At 40.3% G+C, this 26,090-nt stretch overlaps 2 protein-coding genes and 1 long non-coding RNA gene across 3 annotated transcripts in view; 1 reads left to right on the forward strand and 2 right to left on the reverse strand.

Moving 5' to 3' along the window:
- TP53BP2 (tumor protein p53 binding protein 2) overlaps positions 1-3,112 on the reverse strand; it is a 57,437-nt gene extending 54,325 nt beyond the window's left edge. Inside the window, exon 1 of the mRNA XM_049833545.1 lies at positions 3,096-3,112. The gene's annotated coding sequence lies outside the window, so the exon portion shown is untranslated. The remainder of the gene's footprint in view (positions 1-3,095) is intronic.
- Positions 3,113-8,092: 4,980 nt separating this feature from the next.
- Positions 8,093-21,720, forward strand: FBXO28 (F-box protein 28). The gene is made up of 5 exons (XM_049833669.1): positions 8,093-8,335; positions 14,141-14,250; positions 15,220-15,358; positions 17,609-17,804; positions 19,602-21,720. The coding sequence occupies exons 1-5, from the start codon at positions 8,123-8,125 to the stop codon at positions 19,994-19,996; spliced, it is 1,053 nt and encodes a 350-aa protein (XP_049689626.1). The 5' UTR covers positions 8,093-8,122; the 3' UTR covers positions 19,997-21,720.
- LOC126052669 (uncharacterized) lies at positions 14,792-26,010 on the reverse strand. The gene is made up of 3 exons (XR_007510118.1): positions 25,396-26,010; positions 23,779-23,957; positions 14,792-15,350 (listed from the first exon to the last, which is right to left on the reverse strand). It is a non-coding gene; the product is annotated as an uncharacterized LOC126052669 (long non-coding RNA).
- Between the last annotated feature and the right edge of the window lie 80 nt (positions 26,011-26,090).

Consider the following 26,090-nt stretch of genomic DNA (forward strand, 5'->3'; position numbering starts at 1 on the left):
TTATCAAGCAACGGACATCAGGCAACATCTCTTTTGCAATACCTGGTAAGAATTCAAAAAAATGCTGCACCTGCCAGTTTCTTATATTTTAATAACTTCTTTAATTCTTCATCAGAAAGATGGTAAACCTGATTCTTAAGCCGTTTCCAAGACAATTTCAGAGGGAGTTTGTCAGAAACCAACACAACCGCTGCAATGCAAGAAGAGCAGGAGGCCAGCTGGTTTAGATTGGCTGCCCACTGCCACCTACTGTTAAAACTCCACCAAGTCAAACTTCTGGGCTCTGCTTTCTGAGGGATACGGCTTAAGAGCACAGAAAGAGGGGAAAGCTTTGGAATTGAGATTGCTGGGGGAAAAAAAATAAAAAATAGAAGGGAACATGCCAAGAGAATTGCTCACCTAAACTCAGCGGGCTGGGGCACAGCAGCTTCACAAGTTTGGATTCTTTCCAGCAATGTTGAACTTCTGGCACCTAATTTATACAGCTAGCCTCCAGCTCAAAATAAGACTTTTCCAGACAGTGATTCAAAGCAAAGGCCTCAACTAGTAAGTGTCATCAAGCTTCCTCACAAAGAAAAAAAAGTAGCTATGTGTTTATACCTTCAGCACCTTCATACTGTTCTGCTAATCCACCAGCTGTCCTCCAGTGGTTGAGAGATTCATTTTCACTATTTAATGTTTCATTTTTACTATTTAATTTGTTTTAAAAACATCAGATAACAGACCCTGCAGTGGAAACACTTTTGGGGAAAGCATGCAGCAATGACTAAGTCTACCTCCCAGATGGAAAAAAGAAGTTCACTAGTTCCAAAGTCTACAGCTGAGATTCATGAAATCCTTAAAGGAATCTGCTAACCACATCAGCTAGGACATCCCATGTTATCCCAGTGGTTGCTTCTGAAGAAAAAGCCTTTGCTCTATGCCACATTCAAAAGACTACATCAAAAAGCATTTAGCGGGTATAAATTTTAAATTAAGACACAGTAGCTTGCTACAACTTCTGTCAAGTCTAATTCTTTAAGTGTAAAGGTTTTCTTCAGCATTGAGGAATGATGTAATAGATATACCTTCCTCCTGGTGATAAGCTACTTCTCTCTAAAACATCTGTGTCTGGCAACCGAAGTGACTCTCTTCAGCTGTAATCCCCTTCAGGGAGTTTATCACATCAGTACATTCTTAATGAAGAACATCATCAGGCCCCTACTTGACTTGAATAGTTTGTGTTTTGTTGAAAGGTATGTTTTGTTGTCAGATGAAGTCCATTTTGGTTGTGAACTACACTTCCTTATTCATACACAGATGATATCAATTTAAAATCTAAACAAAAAATTATATTCTGTCACATTCCTGTGCCACAGCTCAAACAAAACCTAAGTTTTGCCAACACAAGGAACAGCTGAGTTACATTTACCTCACTCAGAGGCATGAGAGCCAGTCTCTTGCCTTGTGAAAGCACTTCTGTACAAAGTGAATATAAGCTTTGTTGGTCACTGTACATATGAACTGGTAACGCATCTAAGCGACTCAGAGGCATGAGAAAACTGAGATTCAGGTTCAGACTCTGTAACCTTAAAGTTAATTTAAAAAATATTTCTTGCTTAACTTGCATCTTCTCTTTAAACTAATCCCATTATCTAAGTTGTAAGAGTCACACGTGCACCCACTGCGCAAAGTACATACTCAATCACATTAGTCAGTAAGCCAATAGTCATACAGAGCCAGCAGCACCCAGAAAACAGCAGTATTCAGAAACTGCTTTAGAAATGTGCATCAATTTGCTGCAACCTATTCAGCTCCTAAGGTGATAATTAAACAACAGTTTCAAAGGATGATTCTCTAGAAGTAGAAACTGCCATTAATACTACTGTATGGAAGCATCACTCACAGTAAACAAAAGTCTTCCACTTATTGCAGATCAACCAAGAATTATTTAACTTCAGTAAACTAAGGCTTCTCCAACTTCTCAAGTTACTTGCTAGAAGAAAGCTCTACTTTCCTCACTCAAAATTCTTTTCCATGTAATTTAAATGCAGGTTTTTTGTTTTTTTTCCCCACAGGTAATTTAACAACCAGTCAGCTAAAGCAAGTCTGCATTGTGTCTTAAAAAGAGGAGGAACAAACTTCCTTTTCCATTAGTCCCCAGCATATTTGAACAAAATGTAGGCTGGCTCAAATTAGTGTTTTGTATGCATCATACACAGCTGCCATTCTTCTCAATAACTAAATTATATTCACTAGACTTACTCTGGATCCTTGTTGATTTATCTCAGCACAGATCCTGATAGAAGACCCTCTGTAACAAAATGCCTAAGGCAATTACAGCAATGTGAGAAAGCTGTATCTGCCTGCAGCAACTCACCCAGCCTCGTAAGGGAGTTGGTCAGTGAAGAAGAACAGGGAAGGAGCTAAAAAACATGCTCGTTAAGCACATATATAGTCAGCTGTTGCAAACAGGAATTCTGTGATCAAAATCCCATTCCTTATCAGAAACCTTAAGACACTGATTGGCCACACAGTGATGCTGAACCTTCATCCCAGCTGGGTGTTTAGAGAATGTGGAGAGTTGAATTAACACTGCCATTTTACCGTTGCCTCATTCCTATTTCTCAGCTACCAAGAAGCCAGCCTTAGCTCATGCTAGCAGTCCCTCTGGAGTCAAGAGAGAATGAAACCAGAAGGATTTCAGAAAATACAAAGTTATTTCAAGGTCGGGCCCCTCACAATTTCTTTTTTGTAAAGTGACTGCAGGACTGAGCAGACTGTGTCTTTTTTAACATATTCTCCTGGTTAAATTATGTATTTTCTTTGCACCTTCTCACACAGAGCTATAGTCCTGTGCCTCAGCAAATCAAACTCTGCTTTAGATAAGCCTGGCAGACACAGGTGTGTGGTCTATAAGTGACAACAGACAGTTTGGGAGCCATCTTTTTCTTATACATCAACATTATCGGTGCAGTTTGTTGTGTCAGTGATTTTTCACTGAGCTGAACTGATGATACACAGAGAGACATTACTGACGTCTTCACTGAATTATCTTTATCATAGTGTAAATATGTGGTAATATACTAAAATTAAAGGAATCCCTTGGAACTTACATCAAAACTGAGCCCCTCCTAAGGGTGGAAACTGATTCTCTGTCCTAGGGCTTGTGAACATCCTACAAGAAAATAATACAGCGAATTAGCAAAAGTCATGTTATCTAATTAAAACCTCCTTTTTGTTTATACAAGCTTTTTCACTGAGCTTACTTCTGAGTACAGCTGTGTGAGGATATGTAACCTGACCAAGATAACATGCTATTCAGTACCTGATTCTGCAGTCCTCTTTCAGGGAAGGTATTTTGACTCCAAGAAAATAGAAAGGTTATTTGTCTGAACCCTTGTCCTTTTTTATCCCCCCAAGTACATCAGTTTACCTAATTTATATAATACATGTCTACAAACCCCAACTTTCTTGATTTGAAAATACTTTCAGTTAAATCTTTTCTTGAAATTTAAAACAAAAAAAACATATTTAATGAAAGCTTGACTGTGCAACATGCCTAGCCTACAAAAACTACTCAAGATTAGTCTGGTCCCCATAATTGTAGCTGAGAAAAATCTACAGAGGTTGTATTTTCTTTCATCCTGTCTTCTACCTGTTTTCCTTTTGCTTCTACCGCTCATTTCCCAGGGCGCATGTCATTCTTCTGCCTCTCAACTTCAGCTTATGATTGCTATGAGATACCTAATGTACAGTATTACAAATAAACTGTGAGGTAGATGTAGATTTTACAGTCGGTTTCTCAACCAGCTTTTTATGCAATATGTAGCACTACTTGGGCCAAAAGTGGTTAAATTACAAAGGATGCATTTAAATATTTATACTGATTTAATTAAACTGGGATTACATTAATATCTGAAGCTGACTCCACATGACAATAATTATTAAGTTACCTATTAATGGATCAAAAGTCTCAGCTGCAAAACATGAATCCGCTCACATTTACATTCCTGTCTACATTTGTTAAGAACATTCTAAAAGGAAATTTTAATATGGCTTTTTTCCATTTCTGTTTTAATGCCTCTCAAAAAAAGACCATTACACAAGCAAGACCTTACTCTGCCTAGGTGTCCAGAAGCCTGAATGAAAATATAGCTGTGTGAATACACCAGACTTCTTTCAGATTTAGCACCTCTTAAAAAAAATCCTTAATATCCATAAAGTGAGCAAACTGCTGCCACCCCAGAGAAGAAAATGTGCCATGTGGGAAGGCATTTTCTATTGATTACACTAACTTAATAAAACAAATCTGTTCTACTCCCACCCAACTTCTGCTCTTGTCCTCAGTTTTTGAGCACATTACTCCTCTTTGCTCCTGTATTCCTCATTAACATGGCAGTTCTTGACCTAGTAGTTATACACCTTCCTTCACCTCCAACCCCTGCTGCTAGATTTCTTCCCCCATCCCTATCTTCCCAGACATCTGCCTGTAAGCTCCTGCTTCTCACGCTCTCTTTCTCCCCTTCCCTGAATTTCTTCTCCTTTCTCACATTTGATAGTTACAACTTTCCTTGTATTTGAGCCAGGCTCCTTCCGCTTCACCATGGTTCTTGGCGTTGCTTGCTTCCACACAAAGCCCAAACAAAATATTCCACGTACTTTCAGTAAAATTTCACAGTCCCTGCTGTCCTCAACAGACCACTCTTGAATCAGTTGGGAGCACGATATACATACAGTCTTTTAAGCTCGTAGTAAGGTGAGAGGTGGAATCTGTTCAGTATAGATACATCTAAGTATTTCACCGACAAATTTTAGGACAAGTAATGAGATTTTACAGATGCTTATGACACAAAAAATTTTTGCAGATTACTACAAAGATAATGAATCCGATATCCTTGGCTCAAGCAGCCTTCCTTTTAAACCTCATATTCCTAGTCCAAAGTACAGAGATATCAAAATCTCATCTCCCCCAAAATAAATAAAAAGATCATGAGAATCTTTGCTTAAAAGGGGCAAAACAATGCATTTCCCCTAACATCCTTCTTGTGAGTCATTGAGAAGTTTCCAGAAAACTTCAGTCCAACTGTACTTATCATTCTAACATGGCATAATCTAAACTAAGTCTATTTCAAGATTTTTTAAATCTTACAAGCATAGCAGAAATCTAAATGAGTGGTAAGGCAAATGAGGTATGTATCCTGTGTGAGCTGTATAATATTGACAGAATGTTTGCATGTTACTTGACATACAATAGACTCTACATAACTTTATTTCATTCCTTTCAGGAAGTATTATCAAGTTGTCTGGCTTCATACCATCTCACAGTAACTTAAAAGTTAAGCCACTAGAGAGTCTGTGATGGGGATTTTGTGAAAGTGCGTGCGGTTTGCGTTTTTGCAAATTAATGCAAAGTGATGCATGCTCAGAAAAATTAAACAAGACATATTGGGGAAGTATGCGAATCAGAAACCTGGAAGGTGGCAGAATTAGCCTACTTACTGAAGCAGACTTATTAACTATAAAGCTATTTATATAGTGGTAGTTAATAATATAAAATATATATTGTGCATATTATTAATATATTCTTAGTAATATAATAAACATAGAGAACATACAGCTTTTATTTATTAAACATAAAGCTGTATCTTAAAAACTTAAATTGTTCAAATTACATGACAAAACAAAAAAGCATTCTTGAAATTATCTTAAATTATATATGCTTAGGTAGGATGAAAAAACCCACTCTCTTTTAAAGCATTAATGGAGTGCTAGCACAAACTTCACGTGCCAAGTCACAAGTTTATAAAGAATTCTCCTGAGCGCATTTTAAACTGCTGAGTGTGCATGTGAAAGGAGATCAGGTCCTAAAATCATGCACAAGAATAAAACCCTTGTTCCAAGATAGCCAGATCATTTTACAGCAGCATTGATGAGTTGAGGGGTGGGGGGAGAAAAATACTTCCAAATCTGTACAAGGCACACAGTGTTCTGCTCCGAAAAAGGAAATATTAATTTCAGTGTACATTTTTGGAGTGCCATTAGGATGACACACATAAAGGCTTACCCTTGCATTTGCCCTGCTCCCAAGTTAATTCTTTTCCAGTTGCGATTTTCTTGCTTTTAAGAAAGAGGTTGCAGGGGAGTTTCCGAGGAAATGGGGAAGTTGCACATGAAAGAAATTGGTTAAGATAAACCTTCAAAGAGAAGAAGCATGGCTGAAAAAAATGTACAGGGATGCTGCAGGCAGCTAATGCTTTAGTCCTGTAATATTTTAAGCTGTATTACCTTGGTGCAGGTACTGCAAGAAGTGGTCCTATTTTTCCCAAATATTTTATGGCTTTTTCCCATACACTTTGCTACTGTTACTTCTGGCATTCACCAAGTGATTTTCTTTGGCAAGTCAGTCTTTAGCAGCACCAGTTCCCCAATCAAGCACACGCTCAACACTGCTGATGTGAAAAAAAGCAGCAGCAGCAGCTGAAGACAGAGAGGAGACTGGCACCATCCTTTTCAACAGCTGTGCCAACTTCTGTCAGGCTAAAACATTTCTGAAACTATGGTGTGTCTGTGACCACACTCAGAAGCACCAAGGAATGTTCCAGAAACAGCCCTTAGTCCCATCCCTTTGCTGCCCCAGCTATTACATCCAAGAAGCCTTCCTAATATACAGGATTAAAGGCAAATAAAGGAGCAGAGTTTGTTTTATTTCGGGTGTTCTGCCTCCTCAGTAACATCTGGTTCCAAGCAGTAGTTTGCAGGCAGCCATAGTTTTTGGTTCTGATCCTCAAAGGCCAACAGCAGACCTGCACACCCATTGCTCACCCCGGCTGCTGGGGGTCCCCTGGCATGTCCTGTCCAAGGGGGCTAGGCTCACCCATCTATACATGGAATAGAAAGGCCTGCATTACATTTGTAAGAAGTATGTAGTTGTGCTTCACTTAGGAGCTACAGAGGTATTTTTCTGTCCTGTAGCTGCCTCACTGTAACGCAGCTGTATTTTCCTGGGGGGCCGCTGTGCCTGTGCAGCCGGCGCTGTTCCTGCAGTACGGAGGGAGCACTGCCATGCACCTGAGCAACAGCAGCAGTGAAGTTTTTGGAGGTCTGTATCACATGGTTTCGTCAGGTGGGGGTGCGCAGAGGGAGGCACTGATCTCTCCTCTCCGGTGTCTGGCCACAGCACCTGAGGGGATGGTGTAAAGCTGCCTCAGGGGAAGTTCAGGTTGGGTATTAGGGAAAAGCTCCTTGCAGAGAGGATGGTCCTTCACGGGAACGGGGTCCCCAGGGAGGGGGTCACAGCCCCAAGCCAGTCGGTGTTCAAGAAGCATTTCGAGATATATATATATATATGGTTCAACTTTTAGGTTGTGCTGTGTGGAGCGAGGAGCAGGCCTGGATGATCCTCGTGGGTCTCTTCCAGCTCAGGACGGCCTACGTCTCTGCGAGCCCTTGCAGCCTCCTCGACGGCCTTACTCTTGCGTCTCTTCTTCCACAGAGCGGGAAGAAAAAAGCCCTGCAGCTTCGCAACGACCCCCGTAAGGCCAAGACGCAAAAACCCCGTTGTGCGGGGTGGGACCGCTGGTGTAGGGAGCTGAGGGTGCCACTTCCAACCCCAGCCAGCAGCGGTTACTTATGTACCTCATGCGAGGAACCCGAGGGGCACGCGGTGGTATTTCCCCCATCACACCCCGCTCCTGCTTTTATCCTCCACCGCCTTCGCCGACAGCGGGAGCCAAACGTCCGTGACGGAGGGTACGACAGATCTATTTCCAGCCGTTTGTTTTAAATCTGCCCCCGGTGGGGTGCCCGGCGCTAGGGGGGCAATCTCGAGCAGCCTTCCACGGCGCCTCGGGGCCCTCCCTCAGTCGGCGGGAGGGTCCCCGGGGCCGCGCCCCTGCGGCCGCCTCAGCGCCGGCAGCCGCGCTCCCTCCGGGCGGCCCTGCAGGGGGCGCTGGCGGGGCGGGGCCGCCGAAGGGACGGCCAGCGGCCGCCGCCGCCTCCCACGCCGCTCTGCCGCCCCCAAGCAGCCGGGCTCGGCTCGGCGCGGCGGGGCGGGGCGCCCCGTCCGGTACAAACGGGGGCGGAAGTGTCGTCAAAGGAAGGCTTACTCCCCTCCCTCAGTGGAGGAAGGACGGGCTCCAAGATGGCGGCGCCGGAGGAGCGGCTCCTGTCGGAGGGGGAAGGCGGCGCCCTGGGCTCGGCGCGGCTCTCCCCGCCCCCGGTCTCGGAGTCTCCCGAGGCTCTGGCGCCCTTGGAGCCGCCGCCGCAGAGCAACACGCTCATGGGGCTGCCCATCGTGGCCATCGAGAGCATCCTCAGCTTCCTGTCCTACGATGAGACGAGCCAGCTCCGCCTGGTAGGGGCCGGGAAGGGGAGGGGAGGCGGCGGCGGCGGCGGCGGGGCGGGCGAGCGAGCGAGCGAGCGAGGAGCCCTGCTGCGGCTGGGACCCGGGCCCGCCGGGGGAAGCCCGCCTCGCCGGGGGGGCTTTCTCCCTTCTCGCCAGCCGCCCCCGAGCCTCGGCTACGGGCATGTAGGTGTGTGCCTCCGTGCGCGCGTTTCTAAGGGTCTTTTACCGTCTCTTACTTCTTTCATTCCGCTCGCCCTCGGTGAGAAATTGCTGGGCTGCAGGAGGCTTTTTTCTCTCCTAGTGACCGCTTTTCTTGGGGCGATAGTCTATTGTGTCTCATGTGTGCGTTTGTTTTTACCTATAGAGCTTGAGGCTACAAGCGTAGAGGATGGTGAGCCTGCTGCTCCAAGGACCCTAGCCTATCTAGAAATAAGTGCGGGGCAAAAAAAAAAGGCATAAGAAAGCCCTCGTCTGCCTGAAAGGCTGCCTGCTTCTTCCAGTCATAGTAGTAGATCTAATAAAAGATATTACCTCTACCTCCAAACTTTATAATGCCAAAAAAAAGCGCAGCTGTCGGCGAGGAGATCAGTGTATATCAGTCTTTAACTGCCTGCATAAGGAGCCTGATGTAAACTATGACATAATATGATAAGCTGCTGTCTTACTGAATTTCCTATGAGGTTGTAAATGGAATAATAGTGAGGGAATTAATGCATAGCTTATGTAACCATCAGTAAATTTGCATGTACTGTACTGTTTTTATTTTAAGAACTCTATTAGCCTAAACTGAATAATATTACAGGCATATTTCTGCAGAAAATCAGACTGCATGTGTCCTGGATCAGCAACCTGAGGTGTTGCATCCTGTCTGGAACTTTAAACTGAAGGCTTTTCAAGCAGAAAATCTGTCCTTATTCATACTGCACCAGGTACACCAGTACCTAAATATTTCTGGCATGCTGTCAGTCCACTAAAGACTTTTGCTGCTTCCGTAAGAGTGCGTAGTGGATCTGCCTTTTTTGGATTGCAGCCTCTGCTTTTGAGTATTTACTGTTCGAATGAAGGGAAATACATAGAATGTTTGGATATGCTTAGTGTTGCCTGGTCTGTATTGCAACACTTGATGCAGCCCTTTGCTGCGACTTTCCCATTGCGTTTTATAAATGGTAGTACCCGTGGGAACTATCATGACTCAATAGAAGGGGTTTTTTTCTTTCTGTAGGGCTAAGTTACTGTTTGTAAGCAATGCTTTGTCAGCAGTGAAGTTGAGAATAGGAAAGATGGTGGTGTAAGGACTAAATCAGCTGTTTATCTCTCCGTGCTACTTAAGAAGTAAAATGTATCACTTCTATGCTCTCTTATGTAGAACCTGCAAGTTCATTTTTCCAGAAGAAGACTGCCCCTTTCAGAAGTTTCAGAAATATGCAAAACCAGACTGGATAAATAGCAACTTTGACGCACACATAGAAAAATACTAGATGTAAAATGAAGGAAACAATTTAGTTGGTCTTTCCCTATTTTTAATTTTTGAGTTGACGATGGCCAAGAAGCTTAATCTCCATCAAATTCCTTACTGTTCCCTTAAGCACATCAGAAGGCATTATGAGCATTCTTCTGAGAAGAAAGTACACTTGTCTTTGTTAACCAGCAGTAGTGTAAAGAATCAAAGCCCTTCTGGTTTGACCTAGTGAAAAGCGTAGCTCATAACCACATAAGCTTGATCAGCTAGGTCTTTCGGATGGCCATTCAGAACTAAAGGTGTTCTTTTGGCAATTCTCTGAGAAGAAGAGGCTGGGTGTTTTACGTAACTACAGATGCTGTTGACAGAGAATTAAGGTAGCCTTTAAAAAAACAATGCCTAGGCATAAATTCATAATGTAATTTCATCAATTCCAGATTTTTAAAGGCTACAAGTAGCCTTGGGAGACACTTGTATATTCCTGCTCTAAGATCTGTCTTGCACAAACAGTAAATTTTTCTTCTCTATGGGAAATGACTTGAGCTGCATGTCAAAGATGAATGAGTGTATCTTATAATGAGCAGTCTTCTGCTAAAGAAATATTGCAGGACCACATTAATTGAATGATGGAGATTCAGTTGCTTAAGTTTCATGCATATTAAAAATGTGCCCAAAAGCAGCCTCATTAACCCCTTAGAATGTGGCATTCCATAGGATAAAGCATCTTGAGGAATGTAGGAAGATAGGATCCAGGACATCAATCAGCCTAAACAAAGTTTGATCATACACGTGTAGATTCAAAATGTGGATTCCTAAACTGATCGCTCTGATGCATTCTCTGGATTCCAGCCTTGACGGAAACGGATGTCCTCATCTCTTTCTGGATCTTGAGTATGTACAAGAAGACAGACTAAGGAGTTGACTGGGTGGGAGGACATAGAACATCAGGAATTTTTCAGATTAATATAGATATAGGAACCTGTATTGTTTATACAGAGCGTAATCTAAGGCTTAAGATCTGTAGTCTTTTTCTGTCACCAAAGGACAAGGTAAAGAACGTTTCCTGATGATTGCCATCAGGCAAGGCAAGACCATAGGCCCCTCATTGTGCAAAGAAGCACTTGCTTTCCTGAGCACAATGCTTTCTGCTATTCCTGGTGTTACTGCATTTAAAAGCGTAAATGAAGCACCTACTGGTTAAGCAGTGAAGTAGATCTAAAGTAATGGAGACTAAACAATAGGTATTCAGAATGCAGTCTTGTCTGAAATTATGCCTCAGTGCAAATCCCGAGTTCTCAAACTTGTGTTCAAATAAAGTGAATGAGAGGAAAAGCAGCAGCATTTTGCTTTCAGCCCCTCTGAGTATTTACTTCATCTGCTTCCTCTGATATGTCATCATAAGTGAAACACAGAAAACCCAAAAGATCCTTATGTCTGAAGCTGTAATGTTCTGGACAAGCTGCAGCCTAGCGTGCATGCTGATATGGAAGCTAGCTATCTTGCAGCTTTGAAGGCTTCTTTTGCTGTTTTGTTTGGGTTTTTTTAATGACTTACAGAAGCTCTGGAATTTTGACCTCAGTGGGATAATAATGAAATTCTTATATTCCAGTTTCTTCTCACTCGCATGTCTGAGCTTGGAAATGCACTTCCATTCAGGTTATTACTACAGTAAGTGTGGTTGAAAACAAACTATCCACAAGTTCCTTCTATGAACACTCTGAGGGGAAGGTTATCTTGGGTTCTGACACGTCACAAGTGTCAGATTCTGCAGCAAACCTGTGCTTATTTTCTGCACAGCACAAATAAGGACTGATAGCCTTTGGACAGCATGGCTTTAATCTTCCCACAGTTTCAGTAAATCTGTATTTACAGGCACTTCCATTTTAAAGCTTCTTGCTGAAGTCATCAATGTTTTGTCACTTACTTATACTTTACCCTAGAAAGATGTTATGAAACATGGTGTCTATGTAGCCTCTAAGAAAAAGAACATATATTAAATCTAAATAGTTTTGGATATTTTTATCTCTGTTCTGATAGTGGTTATCTGTTGGTGAAGCTTGGAAGAAATAAGACATGCTTGAGGAAAGGGAAGCTGGTAGTAGTCATCTAGCAGATTGTGTCAGTTTAGTTTGTTTACAAGTGAAGTGGAAAATTAGTTCTTTCATAGAAGCTGTTATTGCATGTAAGTCAGCATGCTAAGAAGTAACCACCTTCTCATTCTGCTTTTCACATGCACTTGGAATAACTTTCTAACACTGAAATTTGAACACAAGTGTCTGGTTAGACTTGACATTTGAGGAAACTCAGGCTCTTTCAGCTTTATGGCTAGAATAAGAAAATGTTCACAAAAACTTGCAAATACAAATATGAGTAAATTTAACTTTTTACTTATGGTCCATTGAATAGCTAGTATCAAACTGTCTGAACACTTAAAAGTGTAATAAAGCTACTTTGTGTATGACTGCTGACTGTGCAGTCTAAAAGAGGTATATTGTTCCTATAAATACAGATACCATATGGTTTAAATGGTGACATCAAGAACCAGCTGAGAATTAAGAGACGATTGGTAAAATAAGTTGCAAACAGTTTTGGTTTCTGTGGTACCTGTTATCTGTTCGGCGTTTGGGTTCTAGGCTGATTATTGGCACAAATATGGTTAATGTCCAGAAATTGGAGCAAATATAATTCTTCATGCTGCATAGTGTAAGCAAATGAGCAAGATTTTAAAAAATCCAGTGTTTAAAAATCTAGTGCAGTTTGTGTTACCCGTTGCGACTTACCATCTTGGGTGTGGGAGGGCTTCAGCACACAGAAAGGCCCTTGCTGCCAGCAGATGTCAGTGTACACATGGTTAAAACCACTCTTTCTGTGCTTCCTCTGAATTTGTAGTTAGTATTGTATCTAGGATTGGTTTTCTTTTGTGCTGAATAATTGCATAGCTAACAGAGCCCTTGTGCAGGTACTAATTCCTAGTTCAGGGGTTTGGTAGCATTAAAACTACAAGTAAGCTGTAAAGTCTTGTACTCAAAAATGGTATCAGATATAGGCATCCCTAATGCAGCTAGTATCTTAGAAGAAACGTGACAAATTCCTTCTTCCTGTAGTTGAAGGGCCAGCATTATTTTTTATACACTGGAGATGATTTAGATGATTCAGTCAATATAAAGGAGAGTGTGCTGAGACTGTACTTCTGTCTGATCCTTCGCCTTTGTTAACAAGGAAGATCTAATACAAAGGAGCACAGACAGATTAACAGCAATTGCTTAATGGTCTGTTAATACAGACCTGTTTGAAAATGGTCAGTTCTTACTTGCAGAACTTAAGCTGCTGTGAGTAGTGGAAGACTCACAGAAAGTAGAACTTCTTTAAGTACTGCTTTCTATATAAACAGAAAATAATTGCAGGCTTTTCTGGGAGAAGTGAGAATCTTCTTCCCCAAGGTATAAACTTACACAGACTTTAAAATTATGAAGTGAGTAGTGTATGGAGGGAAGGAGTGTTTATTTAAAAAAAAAAAAAAGAAAAAAAGGCAAAGCTAATCCACTGGAAAGTGGGGTCACAGTGGGAGTTGTGCACTTTGGTACAAAAAAAAAAATCCCAAGCAATTTCAAAGGACAGTTGGTTCACTAAACTCTTGCATTTCAGAGCTGAATTGCAATTGCTTTAAACTTAGTACAAGTTGGCTTTGTCTTGTAACTGGTTACTTTGTGAAGGTTTAAATTTAGCAGCTTATTGTATTTTCTGCAGCTATTGATGTCCTTTCTCCCTAAATCTGTGGGGAAAAAATGAGGCTATTGGTATCCAACATAGCAAATAAAGGAATATGTTAGAGAAGAAAAGACTTCTCTACAAAAAGGAATCTTGTTTCACCTGCATAAGTTTTTAAATTTAATTGTGGCTGTCTTGAAAAACATAAGCTTTAAATGCTGAAAGAAAACCATCATGATTTCTTGTTTTTAAAGGCTGCTTTTTTGAGACTGCAAAATATTAACTTGATCTACCAGAATCACTCTGGAGACCAAGTTGAAAGCCAGGCACAGGCATTTGTGACTTCCATTAAAATCAGAGGAAATTCTATCTGCTTGTATATGGCTGGCATTCAGCCTACTGTCTCGTTATGCAATATCAGGAGATTAATTTGTGAACTGTGTGGAACATAGCTGCTCCTTATTGGAGTGTCAAGATTATTGTTAGAGATGGTGATGCCTTAAGCTCAACTGCAGTTTCTGCTTCTTGAAATGGAGCAAAAACTGGTAAGAGAATCTTGTGCTACCCAGCAAGTATGGATAAGATAATATTATAAGTGACTTGTGGCTTTAATTGAGCCTTAAGTTTTTCTTTTTACTTAAATACAGGTTTGTAAGCGAATGGACTTGGTTTGCCAGCGAATGTTAAATCAGGGATTTCTGAAAGTGGAAAGATACCACAACTTGTGTCAAAAGCAAGTTAAAGCTCAGCTTCCAAGGTATGTACTAATTAAAACTGTAGTTAAACTTAAATGTACTAGATTCTTTTACACAGAATATTGAAAAGGAATTTCTTGCTGGCTAATTCTGCTTATATATCTTGAAAATTTGAGTCACATTTGTTTTTATTTCATTTTTTTTTCCAAAAGCACATTGAACCTAAGATCTAATTACAGAATAATGGTGTGGATGAATGTAAGTTGTCATATGCTGTGAACCGGAATACTGGAAAGTGTCTCTGGTATTTTAAACAGAGAAAAGAAGAGTGGGTCCTGTATTACTCAACTCTTCTGGCAAATCAAGCAAGGACTCCTAGGAATGAATAAATGCCATTCCTTTTCAAGACCGACTGCCTTCACTGGTGATTTATGACTCTGCTTGAAAAAAAGCAAGGTTTTTCAGTGTCAAGGATTAAACAAGGGAAAAGGGAGGGTTGACGTGAGCATTACTGGGAGCTAGTTTCTCACTAAAGCAATGTCTTTTCTCCTTTCCAGTGAGTCAGTGCAGATGCTTCTGTGTCCTGTCCTATTAGATTTCCCAGTCAGAGTGAAGAAATTAAATGCTACTTACTGTAGAGATCCTTTGTCTTACATCTCAACCTAAACTTTGTAGCAAGCGCTAATAATATATTAAATTTATGTCGATTGCATTGAAGTACTAACTATAAGAATATGGGGGGATAAAAACATTCACACTGACTCAGTGTCTACTGCTAGTTAGTACTGAAAGCTTGTTTTTAAATAGTCCTAAGGGGATCACATAAGACTTAGTAATTATTTAGAGAACAAATTTTGTCTAAGAAAGTGTAGTATGCTATTACTAGCTGGTTATCAATCTGTATCAGTTATTTTTCCATAAGGACAGAACTAATGTTAGTGGTTACATTTTCAAACCTCAGAGCTGATTGTTACAATTTCATTTTGTTGACTCACTGTTAAATCAGTGTCACTTAATGGTCTGTCTTCTAGACGGGAGTCAGAAAGAAGAAACCATTCATTAGCTCGTCACGCAGACATCCTTGCTGCTGTGGAAACGAGACTCTCTCTGTTAAATATGACTTTCATGAAGTATGTCGATTCCAATCTATGTTGCTTCATACCTGGAAAGGTAAAATTGTAGACTATATTATGTGAATGATTATCTGTGTTTAAAAAATACAATTGTGTAACAATCTGGGACAGCTGGGACAAATTTATATGATGTGTATATATGTATATTGAAACTGTGTTTCAGATACTTTTGCAAACACACACATAAGGCTATACTCTGCTATAACAGGCAGTCTGAAATGGATGAACTGGACTATATCTTAATTATTTTAAACTTGATTTCCATTTTCCCTTAGATTCTCTCTTAATTCTGATGTTTGACTTGTGGCATATACATCCTATACAACCTTTTACAAGAAACATGTGATATGTAGGGTTTACTACCCCAGTGTAAAATATAAATTATGCAAGCAAGATTTACATTGGAGATACCACTGTTTTATAAGCTGTGAAAACAGAATTGCACAGGGGAATTGACAAAGTCATGATCTGAGGAAGACTGGTACAGCTCCGGGTTGAAACAAGATCTGTGAACATTAACCTAATGCTCTATTCATTGATCTTTCTGTGTAAGGTTTGGATATGTTGCTATTAATTTTTCATGGGCAGATAATGGAATTGCACTGGGATGAATGGAAAAGTTAGCTGTTGGATTCAGGTGAAGCATGGCAGGGATTTTTACATTCAGTACAGTAGGATAAGCTGTTGGGATGAAATATATTTTTATCTTGAAGTAGTAACTTAATTTCTGTATACTCTGGTTGACTTGATATTTAATTTTAAATTAAATCATTATAGTTTAATATATTTGTGTTTATTTGACTTTATATTTTTGTATGTACCATGTAGTTTAAAAAATATAATATAAAGTCAAATAAACTTAAGTCCTTGATACTTACATAGTAAATAGAGTACTTAAATGTTGCCTTACTTTTTTGAAAAGTAGACAGGAAGGCAATACTCAATCTAGACCTTGGGTGTGCAGCAGTTGGGCAAGTGAGCTTGCCAGCCATTTTCCTTGTGGACACTGGGTCATAAGGACCTTGTTTGTATTCTGATACAACATCTAAAAAGTTTGGGGTTTTTTAAAATTATTTACTTAGTGTATGAGCTTGCTAGTGTTGCTGCGCTCTCAGCACGGTTACCAATTCACCAGAAAATCCTGTTTTAGTTGAGCAGATTCAAGGCTTAGTGTCCACTTACAGTCTGGTTTTCCCCTCAACCTGCCCTGCACCCCTCAGGAATTTTTTTTGCATGAAGCTGCCACAGAACTGTCAGGAAGTCAGTTTGTGTTAGAATATGTGAATCCTGATTTGAGGCTCAGCATACTGTGTGAGGGTTCCTGGTGATAGCAGAGCACTGCTGCAAGATTTTATATTGAGGCTGGCAGGAGAATGCTTTGAGGATGTTGTTGCTAACAGGATATAACGTGGCTAAAATTAGAGAAGTCTTTTTTTTTAAGATTGTTGCGTGATGAAATGCTTCACTCTTGTCTAGCTTTTGTAACTTTTTAGCTAAGCTTCCTTTATTAAACATAAGATGCAACTCTATTGTCTTAGCTATGATTCTAAGTCCTTGAGACCTGTGTTCTTCAGGGGACTCGTCAACCATTCTTAATCCTGTGCAAAATACTTGTGTCAGTGGTTTTGGTAATAAGAGACCAGCAGTGCTATCTTGACCTGCCTCAGACTATAATTCATAGATTAGTGAGACACCTTTCATCTCTGTTATCTCTCCTAACCAAAGGGCTTGTGAAACCTATTAAGAGGGTGCTTACGTTCTCTGTCAGCAGTGGATTGATGTTTTATAAATTAATGTATTTTGGACTTATCTGAATTTGTAATATTTTGGGTGTATGTAAGTGGACTCAAGTAAATACAGCTCTTCAGACTGACATAATGATAATTCTTGGTACTCTGTTCATGTGTTTCATAGCTGGCTGGGGGAGTGACTGCTGTGCATTGTGGCTTAGAGTATCTTGCTTCAGGTTCTCCAAAAAGAAATTATTATGCTCGGCTGAGTATAAATTATATAACTCAGAACTTGAGTATGGATGTAGTAAAACAAAACTTCACACAATGAGCGTTATTTCATGAGTTTGAAGAGAGTTGCTGTGATAGATCAAGTGAATAGCTTCTCTGATATATCATGCACAGCACTTCATTTCAACATGCTAATCTAGAACTAAAGCACACGGTGGTATGCAACAGTTATGTAGTAAAAGCCCCTGAATATGCCAGCACTTGTAGAATGATGTGAAATAATCTTGCCTTTATCAGAAAATCCTAATTCTTCTTAAATGTTTTAGGTAATAGATGAAATTTATCGTGTGCTAAGGTATGTAAACTCTACAAGAGCTCCTCAGAGAGCTCATGAAGTTCTTCAAGAACTAAGGGACATTTCCTCCATGGCTATGGAATATTTTGATGAGAAGATTGTTCCAATACTGAAAAGAAAGATGCCTGGGTCAGATGTATCGGGACGTCTGATAGGAACTGCCCCAGGTATTAATTCCAATGTTTAGTTAAGTTTTGTTTAGTTTTTCTCTAAGAATTCACAGCACACTATCTTTTTAAAGCTCCCTCCCTTAAATGCAAGCTTTATTACATGAATGTTGATGATACTTCCTTCTTAAGAATACTAACTGAAATTCATTTGCTTTGAAATTTAAGGAGCCTTTGTACTACCAAAAGAACAGTCACTTGGATGTATGTTAGAATTATGCATAGTGTGTATTCATTAAACAAACGCTTTTGTGCCACCAATGAATGAGACTTTATCATTGCACTTGGTTGAAATTTGGCACGAGATGACAACTCGATGCCTTTTATTTTTAGGATGATCAGCAAATGAATTACCCTGAGCTGTTGTAGTGCATAGAGAGCTAGAACATACCCGTTTGTGCTTTTTTTACTTTCCTGGGGCACTAAGGTATACACTGACAAGCAACATACTTATGGGTAATAGTGAAAAGGCAATTAAAATAACAGTCTATAAACAATTAAACTGGTCCTTCGTATACTCGGTCAGACTTTCCAGAACTTTTGTGAACCAAAGTCTAAGGTAGTTGCCTCATACAATGGCCAAAAGCAAAAGGTTAGCAGAACTGTAGTGTTTTGCCTGTGCTGAACATCTTCACTCTTGTTAGGAACTGCGAAATTAACTCTCTGAAAGGATAACTTAATAAAAATTTTAAAAAAGAAATTGCATCTTAAGCAAAAATGATAGACCTAACTGTAGGAGCTGCTTCTTGTTTCTGGTATGTCCTGTCCATCCTTTTAGCCGTAAGTGTGTATACCACCTCTTAAATATATTCTGTTAATTCCACCTCAATTCCATTGAGTCTCTCAGTTGAGGAAGTATTGCCTAAAACCACAGCTGATGTCAACTGGCTTTTTAAGGCTAAGGCTTTATGTGGCATAAAAATGCCTATCTTGTGTTGAGGGAGGAGCATAACCGATCTAATGGAAACCTTTCAGTGTCACAAAACTGTAGCTATGCTGGCATCTTAAAGGGGAAGAAAGAGGAGGAGGACTGTTCTAGGCTGTTCCAGACTTTTCTGTCTTTGTAGCACTTAAAAGTTGCATCTTACTTGCACAGCACAGCATTGCTAGAAGAGTTAAAATAATAGAAAAAGTGAAAGATATCTTTTATGATAGAAAAAGTGAAAGAAATTACACTGTAGCTGTTAGTCTCCTTGATTTGCAGGAACTTTATTAAAATCAACATACCCAAGCTCAAATTCCAGTATGGTTTTAGTACTTAGGAAGAGTGATTCTAAAGAAGCATGGAAAATAAATTCCTTTCTTCTAAAAAGTAAGTTAAATTGAAATACCTTGTTAAGCCCCAAACCACAAAATTTTAGAACTTTAGCTGTCTGCAACTAAGACAGCAGAACTGTACTGCTCTATTGAAATATATTTAACTATTCTGTAATAAGTAATTTATAGACATGTGGGGTTTTGACTTAACATCTGTGACCCTAAGTCTAGATGACAACATAGTACCTCTATATAATTTTTGATACAGCAGAAGAGGGGGGCTTATATACAGAAAACGAATGATGAGCTGTTTCCCAGACTACTGAAAATCTAGGTATTTTAAATTAAACTAGTTGTGCTCTGAGATGTATGCTTGTTAGACAGCTAAATGACTGTAAATCTGTTTACATGTTCACATAGCTTCCAACCAGTATTCAGATTCATGTTTGGGGAGTGGGGATAAGCAAAATATGAAAACTGGGACAAAATTTCTACCTTTGTCTTAAAGTTGTAGAGGATTAATCACAATTTTCTCTGAAGTTCCAGGGCCTTCTGCAGCACTGACAACAATGCAGCTGTTCTCCAAGCAGAACCCTTCAAGACAGGAAGTCACCAAACTCCAGCAGCAAGTAAAAGCGAATGGCACGGGCTTGACAGCATTAAAGCGGGAAATCTCAGAGCTTCGCATCAAAGTGCAAGAGCAACAGAAGCAACTCCAAGATCAAGATCAGAAACTGCTAGAGCAAACCCAAATCATAGGTGAACAGAATGCCCGATTGGCTGAGCTTGAACGCAAGCTGCGAGAGGTAATGGAGAGTACAGTAGGAAATTCTTCAGGTTCTGGCTCAAATGAACAATCTCCTAGAAAACGGAGGAAGGCGGTTGAATCCACAGACTGTCCTAGGAAATCTAAACGCCTTCGAAACAGAAAATAACTTGGGAGTAAATGACATCTTCAGGAGGACACACTGCTTTAGTAGCCCAAGCAGGTCTGCTTGTTTGGATACTGTGACTAGCTTCATGGTGTCACTTAGGCTGCTGGCTCTTCAAAACACCACTTAGACTTGAACAGTAACTTTCTTTCATTGAGACTTTTCCCCTGCTTTCTGTATGGGTGGGCCTAATGCACAGAATCTTTAAGATTTGCAATAGATACATACTAACCAGACCTGCTCTGTTATGTTTTGAAGGGTTAATCTTTTTTTCTGTGCAGATGTGTTTAAAGTAAACTTATTTGTGTTTATGCATATGTTCACATAAAATCTTAAATAAATTCAGTCTTAACTGACTAAAAAGTTAAGTGTAAAAACAGATGTCCTGTTCACTTGAAGGAAAGATCCACTTCTAAAAAATCTTGTTTTAGAGAACTTGACCTTTTTTGTTACAAGTGACCTTGTCTGGAATGTCTGAAAAGTAGTTAATACTTTTTAGGGATCTCTGTAATGAGTAAAACTGACTTCTTAAGCTACAGTATTGGCTATATATTTTTGTAAACTTACAAGGAAGGGCCTTCTATCCAGTCTTCACATGCACACACCCTGGTTCTAGGTCTTGGGAGCCATATTCTACATTTGCATGGATAGATGCATGTGCAGCTTAGTCAGCCTGCTAAAAGCACTTGCCTGAAATTGTTCTTAACTCTGGGAGAGAGCACAGATTGCTATAAAGCAATTTCTTTGTTCCTCAGCCATAACTTAGCATCTGCTTTCAGCACAACTGCTTTCTTACACTGAGGTGGTCTTATGAAGCTAGTTGCAGGAGAGTTTGAACCCAGGCTATCTACCACTTTCACTGCCTGTACATTGCAGGTATTGTTAGCCAAAGCTGAAGAATTGAGAAGCTGCCTATGCATCACTTGATTCATAGGCCAACATCTAATAACTATCAGACAAATTGTCCCTACAATAACCAAGCTCAGGGGGACAACATCATTTGAATGAAATGCTGTATTATGGAAAAACTTAAAACTATTTTGTGTGTATGTGTTGGGGGTGGGGTGGCATAGAAGTTTCTCTGTAACACTGATGACAATATTCTAAGCTTTCCTTACCCTAAAAGGTAAATCACTTCAGACAAAGCTTTAATTTCTTTTGCACTTCTGTTTTGAGCTTGTAACTGGAAAAGCATGTCTTGCACTGTTCAATCTCTCTGGTCACTTTAACAACCTCAGAGTTGTGTACAGTGATTTTCCCCCCTCCCCCCCCATCTGTATATTTTTGGAACATTATACAAATACCATTGTCCTTGTTTTTGTTTTAATGTACTAAACTATGTAGCTTTATCATTTGCCTTATGTTTTCTTTTTTTAATCAGCTGCTGCTTTGGGTTTAGGTGGTACTGAATTCAACTTGGTGGAGCATGGAAAATGAAAGTGCTGCATTTATAGCTGTTCAAAATTACCATGGGTTAAAATGCAGGTTTCTCTTATGTTTTGTATGGCTGTCAGCATAATGTAGTGCTTGTATTTAAATTACCAAACAAATCAGAAATTGTCTGGTCAAATGTTACATGATTGTGGGAAAACTGACATTTTTCCTGAAACTTCAGCTACACTTTCTACTTCTAAAACATATTAGCTTATATCAGAAGTAACATTGCAAATGCCTAATTTTTGGCAGACATTTAATTTTCAAATAAACTTGTTGGGTAGTTTGAATATATTTTTTTTTTTAAAAAAGGCATGTTTCTTAAAAAAAGCATCAAGGAAATGATAAAAAGTTATCTGGGTGGAAGGTTAAACGGTTAAAAGAGAGTTTGCTCTTATATTCCACGGCTCAACATTTTTTACTGTTAAAGTTCTCTTTAGATATCTGCTGTTCAGTTTAAAAATACTGGCATACACTTTTATCTTTTAAAAAATAATAATTTTGAATCAAAGGGTCAGCATGATAGCTATAAATACTGTGTAACATTTGATACAATTCATTTAATGGTCAGTCATGATGACAAATTCATGTAATGGTCTGATTACCAGATATTTATGGTTAAATACTTCTAAATAACTATAAACCTGTAAATTACACTTACTGAAAAGGTTTATTCATACATCTCTTAATACCTTTCACTTTAGTTTCTTTATTTCTAGAAGATGCAAACAGTCCTGTCCCATCCCCCTTCACAATATACAAATAGTTTGAGGTTATTCAAGAGTACCATTTATTTATAGGTTGGTGAAGCTCTAGCTGTGCGTAAACTGAGCTGGAAAGAACAAGAGCCTATTGTTACATGAAACATTCTCCGTGAATGGTGCCAACATGGAACCTTCAACTCAAGGAAGTATCACGTGCTGCAAGTTTGCAGGTGCATCCTGATGCCCTGCGTGCTACCAAGTACAGTAAAATTGAATGAGGCCCATGAAACTTAAGGGCTAGAGGGGATGGTTACAAGCCAGCTCTGAGAAATGCCACAACAAAGGTACACCACTATTTTGTTTTCACTGCCTGGGGAGTGAGGGAAATGCCAGTATCAGGTGGCTCTCAGACTGGAATATATACCAGTGGTACAGATGGAAACAGAATGAAATAATAGTTTAGAGAAAATAGCTAAAACACTAACTTCTGACACCACATTGTCCCTTATTAAATAAAAAAGATGTGTTTTGCAATATATGAACAAGCTGATAAATAGACTGAAATAAAAGTAAATCACTTTTGACTATAAATTTCTATGCAAGTTTACATGAGTTGGTATATCAGCCTTGGAATGCACACTGTTAGTAGTGATTAGTGATTGTATTATCTGTTTTAGGGAGAACCTCAAACTAGTGAGGCTAAGACGTAGTTTATGAAAGTTGCATGAAAAATTTTTTTATTTGCAGCCAGTGTTCAGTTTTAGTACTTGTAGGAAGGGCTGAAACTGAACAGCTCAGGGTTGAAAGAGAAAGCAATAGTGTATTTTATAGTTAGTTCCTTAAAATAGCTTAAAACTAATGAGACTAGCTTTCCTTCTTTTCGAGCTTTCCTTTTTTTTTTTTTTTCTAAAAACAGCAGCTTGCTTTGTAAACTTTTTGTTTCATAGTAGGGTTGGGGATTTTTTATAGGTTTGTGTATCTAGTGAACGTGATGAAAATGGTTTCAGAAGATACCACAATGGTACTTTTTTGAGGGAAAAGCTCTTTGCAACCAGGTCTTGCTCCCCAAATTGAACAACTTGTATGTAAATGCAGTATGCAAGAACCTTCTAAACAAGGGCTAATGGATGCAATCAGTGGAAGCCCTGAAGGAAGAAAGACTACCTGCTTAATGAGGTAGATTTCTCAGTTTAAAGAACAGATAGAAACAAATGGTAACTTCTTCAATTCTTGCTCAGTACAGCACATTAATTTAATCACAGAAGTTCATTAATGTTGCAAGGACGCCTTCACGTAATTTCTTAAAGTAAAGGGTAGGACTGTACTCAACAGAAACTTAGTTGCTCTTAGTGAGATCTTCTAACAGTTAATCGTGGGAAGCACTAAGATTGCCTGAGGAATTTTCAACATCAAGAGCCTCTTGAAAATAGGATGACATAAGATATAGTTAAATGTGTCTTCAGGCAGGACTGCCTGATTTCTTGGTGTTCCCGATGGTTTTAAGAAGGTAACTGGCAAATTACAGTGATAGATTATTATTTCGTTCATCAGTAAATTCAGTCTGGAGTATCTGACAGTAATGTGTCTATTAGTTGTGAACTATTCTGATTCTTTGCAATTCCATTCCTGTACTACTTTGCACCGTACCTGGACCAGCTCACTTGTCGGTGTGCTCTCTGCTCTTGCAGTTGTGCTTACTGGATCTCACCTTCCTGGTTGGGCGGGGTTGTGCTGCCAGCTTTGGTTTACGTGTAACTGAACGCTCTAGGATTTTTGTTCTTGCCTTGTGAGAGCTGAAGAAGCGCTAGGTACCGGATCTCTTTGTCCTCGGAAGGGAAAATGTCAGATACAAAAACTGTTAGCTTGCTGAAGACCTAATATATCTGGATTTGTTATATGGGCTGCTTAAACCAGAAAGACTCAGTGATTAAATAGGAAAAACACTTTGCACCCTAGGACACTTGGGCAATTAAATTTTCCAGAACTTTACTATTTAGCATTTTTCATAGTTCTTTAAGCCTTGTTTGGCTGCTAAAGAATGTTTACTTTATAAATCTGGCCTCTTATATTTAATTACCCTACTGAAACTTGTGGCCATTTACAAACCTATATGCATTTGCAGTGCTGTAAACCTGCCTCTGTGTACTGAACTCTTGATACTCTGTCTCTCCTCCAGTGCTCTTGTCAACAGCTGCAACCTTTCCTATCAGCAGACGCATTTGCTCTTTTGGCAGGATCCTTCCCACGGATGAGAAGGTCTTTAGTGCAATGATGGATAGCAGTGCTAACATTTGAACTACAACAAGAAGGGAACGTTTTCAGAAACGTTACGTACAGTCTTTAGAGTGCAGCTGAGCGAAACACTTGTGATCCTGGCAATTTTTCAGCCAGCTTCTGCACTGGTAAACTCAAAAGCACTTCCTGGTTTATTGTGAAGCGGTCACTAAGCAAAAAGTAAAACTGAACATGCCTTGCAAGGACAGAGTGCCTTGATGAAACCTAAACTTCTGGTTTACCTCTTATGCTGCACCAGCCCTCACAAAGTCTACGAAATTCAGATCGTGTTACTAAGGAGGGAAAAGCTGTGAATAAACTTCTCCATCTCTCTTCTACATGCTCCCTTTTCCACTTCTAATTCACATCCTAATACGCACAGATTAAAAATGCATGTAAACAAAAATATTCATGAAGCTGTTATGTTTTATAGATCCTGTGCTTTGTCCATTACTTTAGATTGTAAACATTTTCAACTAGGGATTGTATTTCCCCTACATCTGCACGGTTGCACATGGGACTTTTAGCAGCTAGTACATATTAGCCTTTTTTATTCATTATTACTAATAAAATTTAAGTGATGCATCATAAACCTTGAGATATTCATATTACTTTAATAGATAAGGTATAATTTACTTTGTGATAACTTCCTCTGTTGTTTTTGTCACTATTACTGATTTAGAATATTTTGAGTGGATTTGTGGAAAACTAAAATTCCAAGCGAGTAGTCATTTAACTGCCACATAAAGTGATCTTTCTAACTGAACTGTCCACAGTCAATATTACATAAGAAATAGATGGAGGGACAGATCAAATGGAGTTTAGTTCTTACAAAGGAGAAGTTCCTTAAAATACCTTACCACAAAAAGTGAAGAAATGGGAGGCCTTGGCACAGACATTTTAAGTTGTAGTTAAATATCTTTAGGTAGCTTATAGAAGTTTAGATTTTGGACAAATGATACCTAGTCCTTACAACCACACATCTCTTACCTTTGGAAAAGAAAAAGTGTTTTTGAAAGAGCTGCCGCAAGATGCTATTCCTGTTTCCAGTCTCAAGAAAGCGAGTCGGTTGAGACTGCCCGGCCTACCCCGCTGTCTGCGGTGACTTCTGGGCGGGTTATTCCAACAGCTGAGGGGGGCAGAAGTCTCACAGACGGCTAAGCCTGTACAAACGTCACTAAAGGCAGAAGGAAGCACGGCGGGGCAGCCGAACACGGAGCCGGTGAGGCTTCCTCCGCCCAGCCCAGCTTCTCAGAGGCCACCTCGGCCTCGCTACCGCGGGGAATGATGGAGGAGCTTCGGGTTCCCGCAGCGCCTGGGCGCGGGAGGGCTCCCGGAGGCAAGGGCCGGCGTTACAAGTCCAGAACGTTCTCTCCCTCCTCCAACACGAGTTACGCGTGAGGCGTCGCAGAAGGGACCCGCAGCGCCGGCAGCGACGCCGCCGGTTCGAGGCTCGCTCCCTCCCGCGCTCTGCTCCCCTGAGGCGGCAGCGCCTCACGGCCCCCCTCGCCCCACAGACCGATCCCTCCAAGGCCGCGCAAGGGGGCGGCCGGCGCAGGCCGCCCGCCTGCCACGCCGCGGCGGTCGCGGGATGAGTCAGCCCCGCCGCCTCCAGCGGGCGGGCCGCCGGGCCGTCCCGGGGCTGAGCAGTGGGACGTCTCCCCCGAGGAGGGCGACACGCGCGA

Source organism: Accipiter gentilis, chromosome 30 (assembly GCF_929443795.1).
Source record: "Accipiter gentilis chromosome 30, bAccGen1.1, whole genome shotgun sequence".
Lineage (NCBI taxonomy): Eukaryota > Metazoa > Chordata > Aves > Accipitriformes > Accipitridae > Astur > Astur gentilis.

Bases quoted from the DNA above. Each gene is read 5' to 3' on its own strand.
- FBXO28 (XM_049833669.1), top strand. From the start codon at position 8,123: ATGGCGGCGCCGGAGGAGCGGCTCCTGTCGGAGGGGGAAGGCGGCGCC. The intron at 14,251-15,219 runs GTATGTACTAAT...TCTGTCTTCTAG, and splicing joins GTTAAAGCTCAGCTTCCAAG to ACGGGAGTCAGAAAGAAGAA. The intron at 15,359-17,608 runs GTAAAATTGTAG...TAAATGTTTTAG, and splicing joins GTTGCTTCATACCTGGAAAG to GTAATAGATGAAATTTATCG.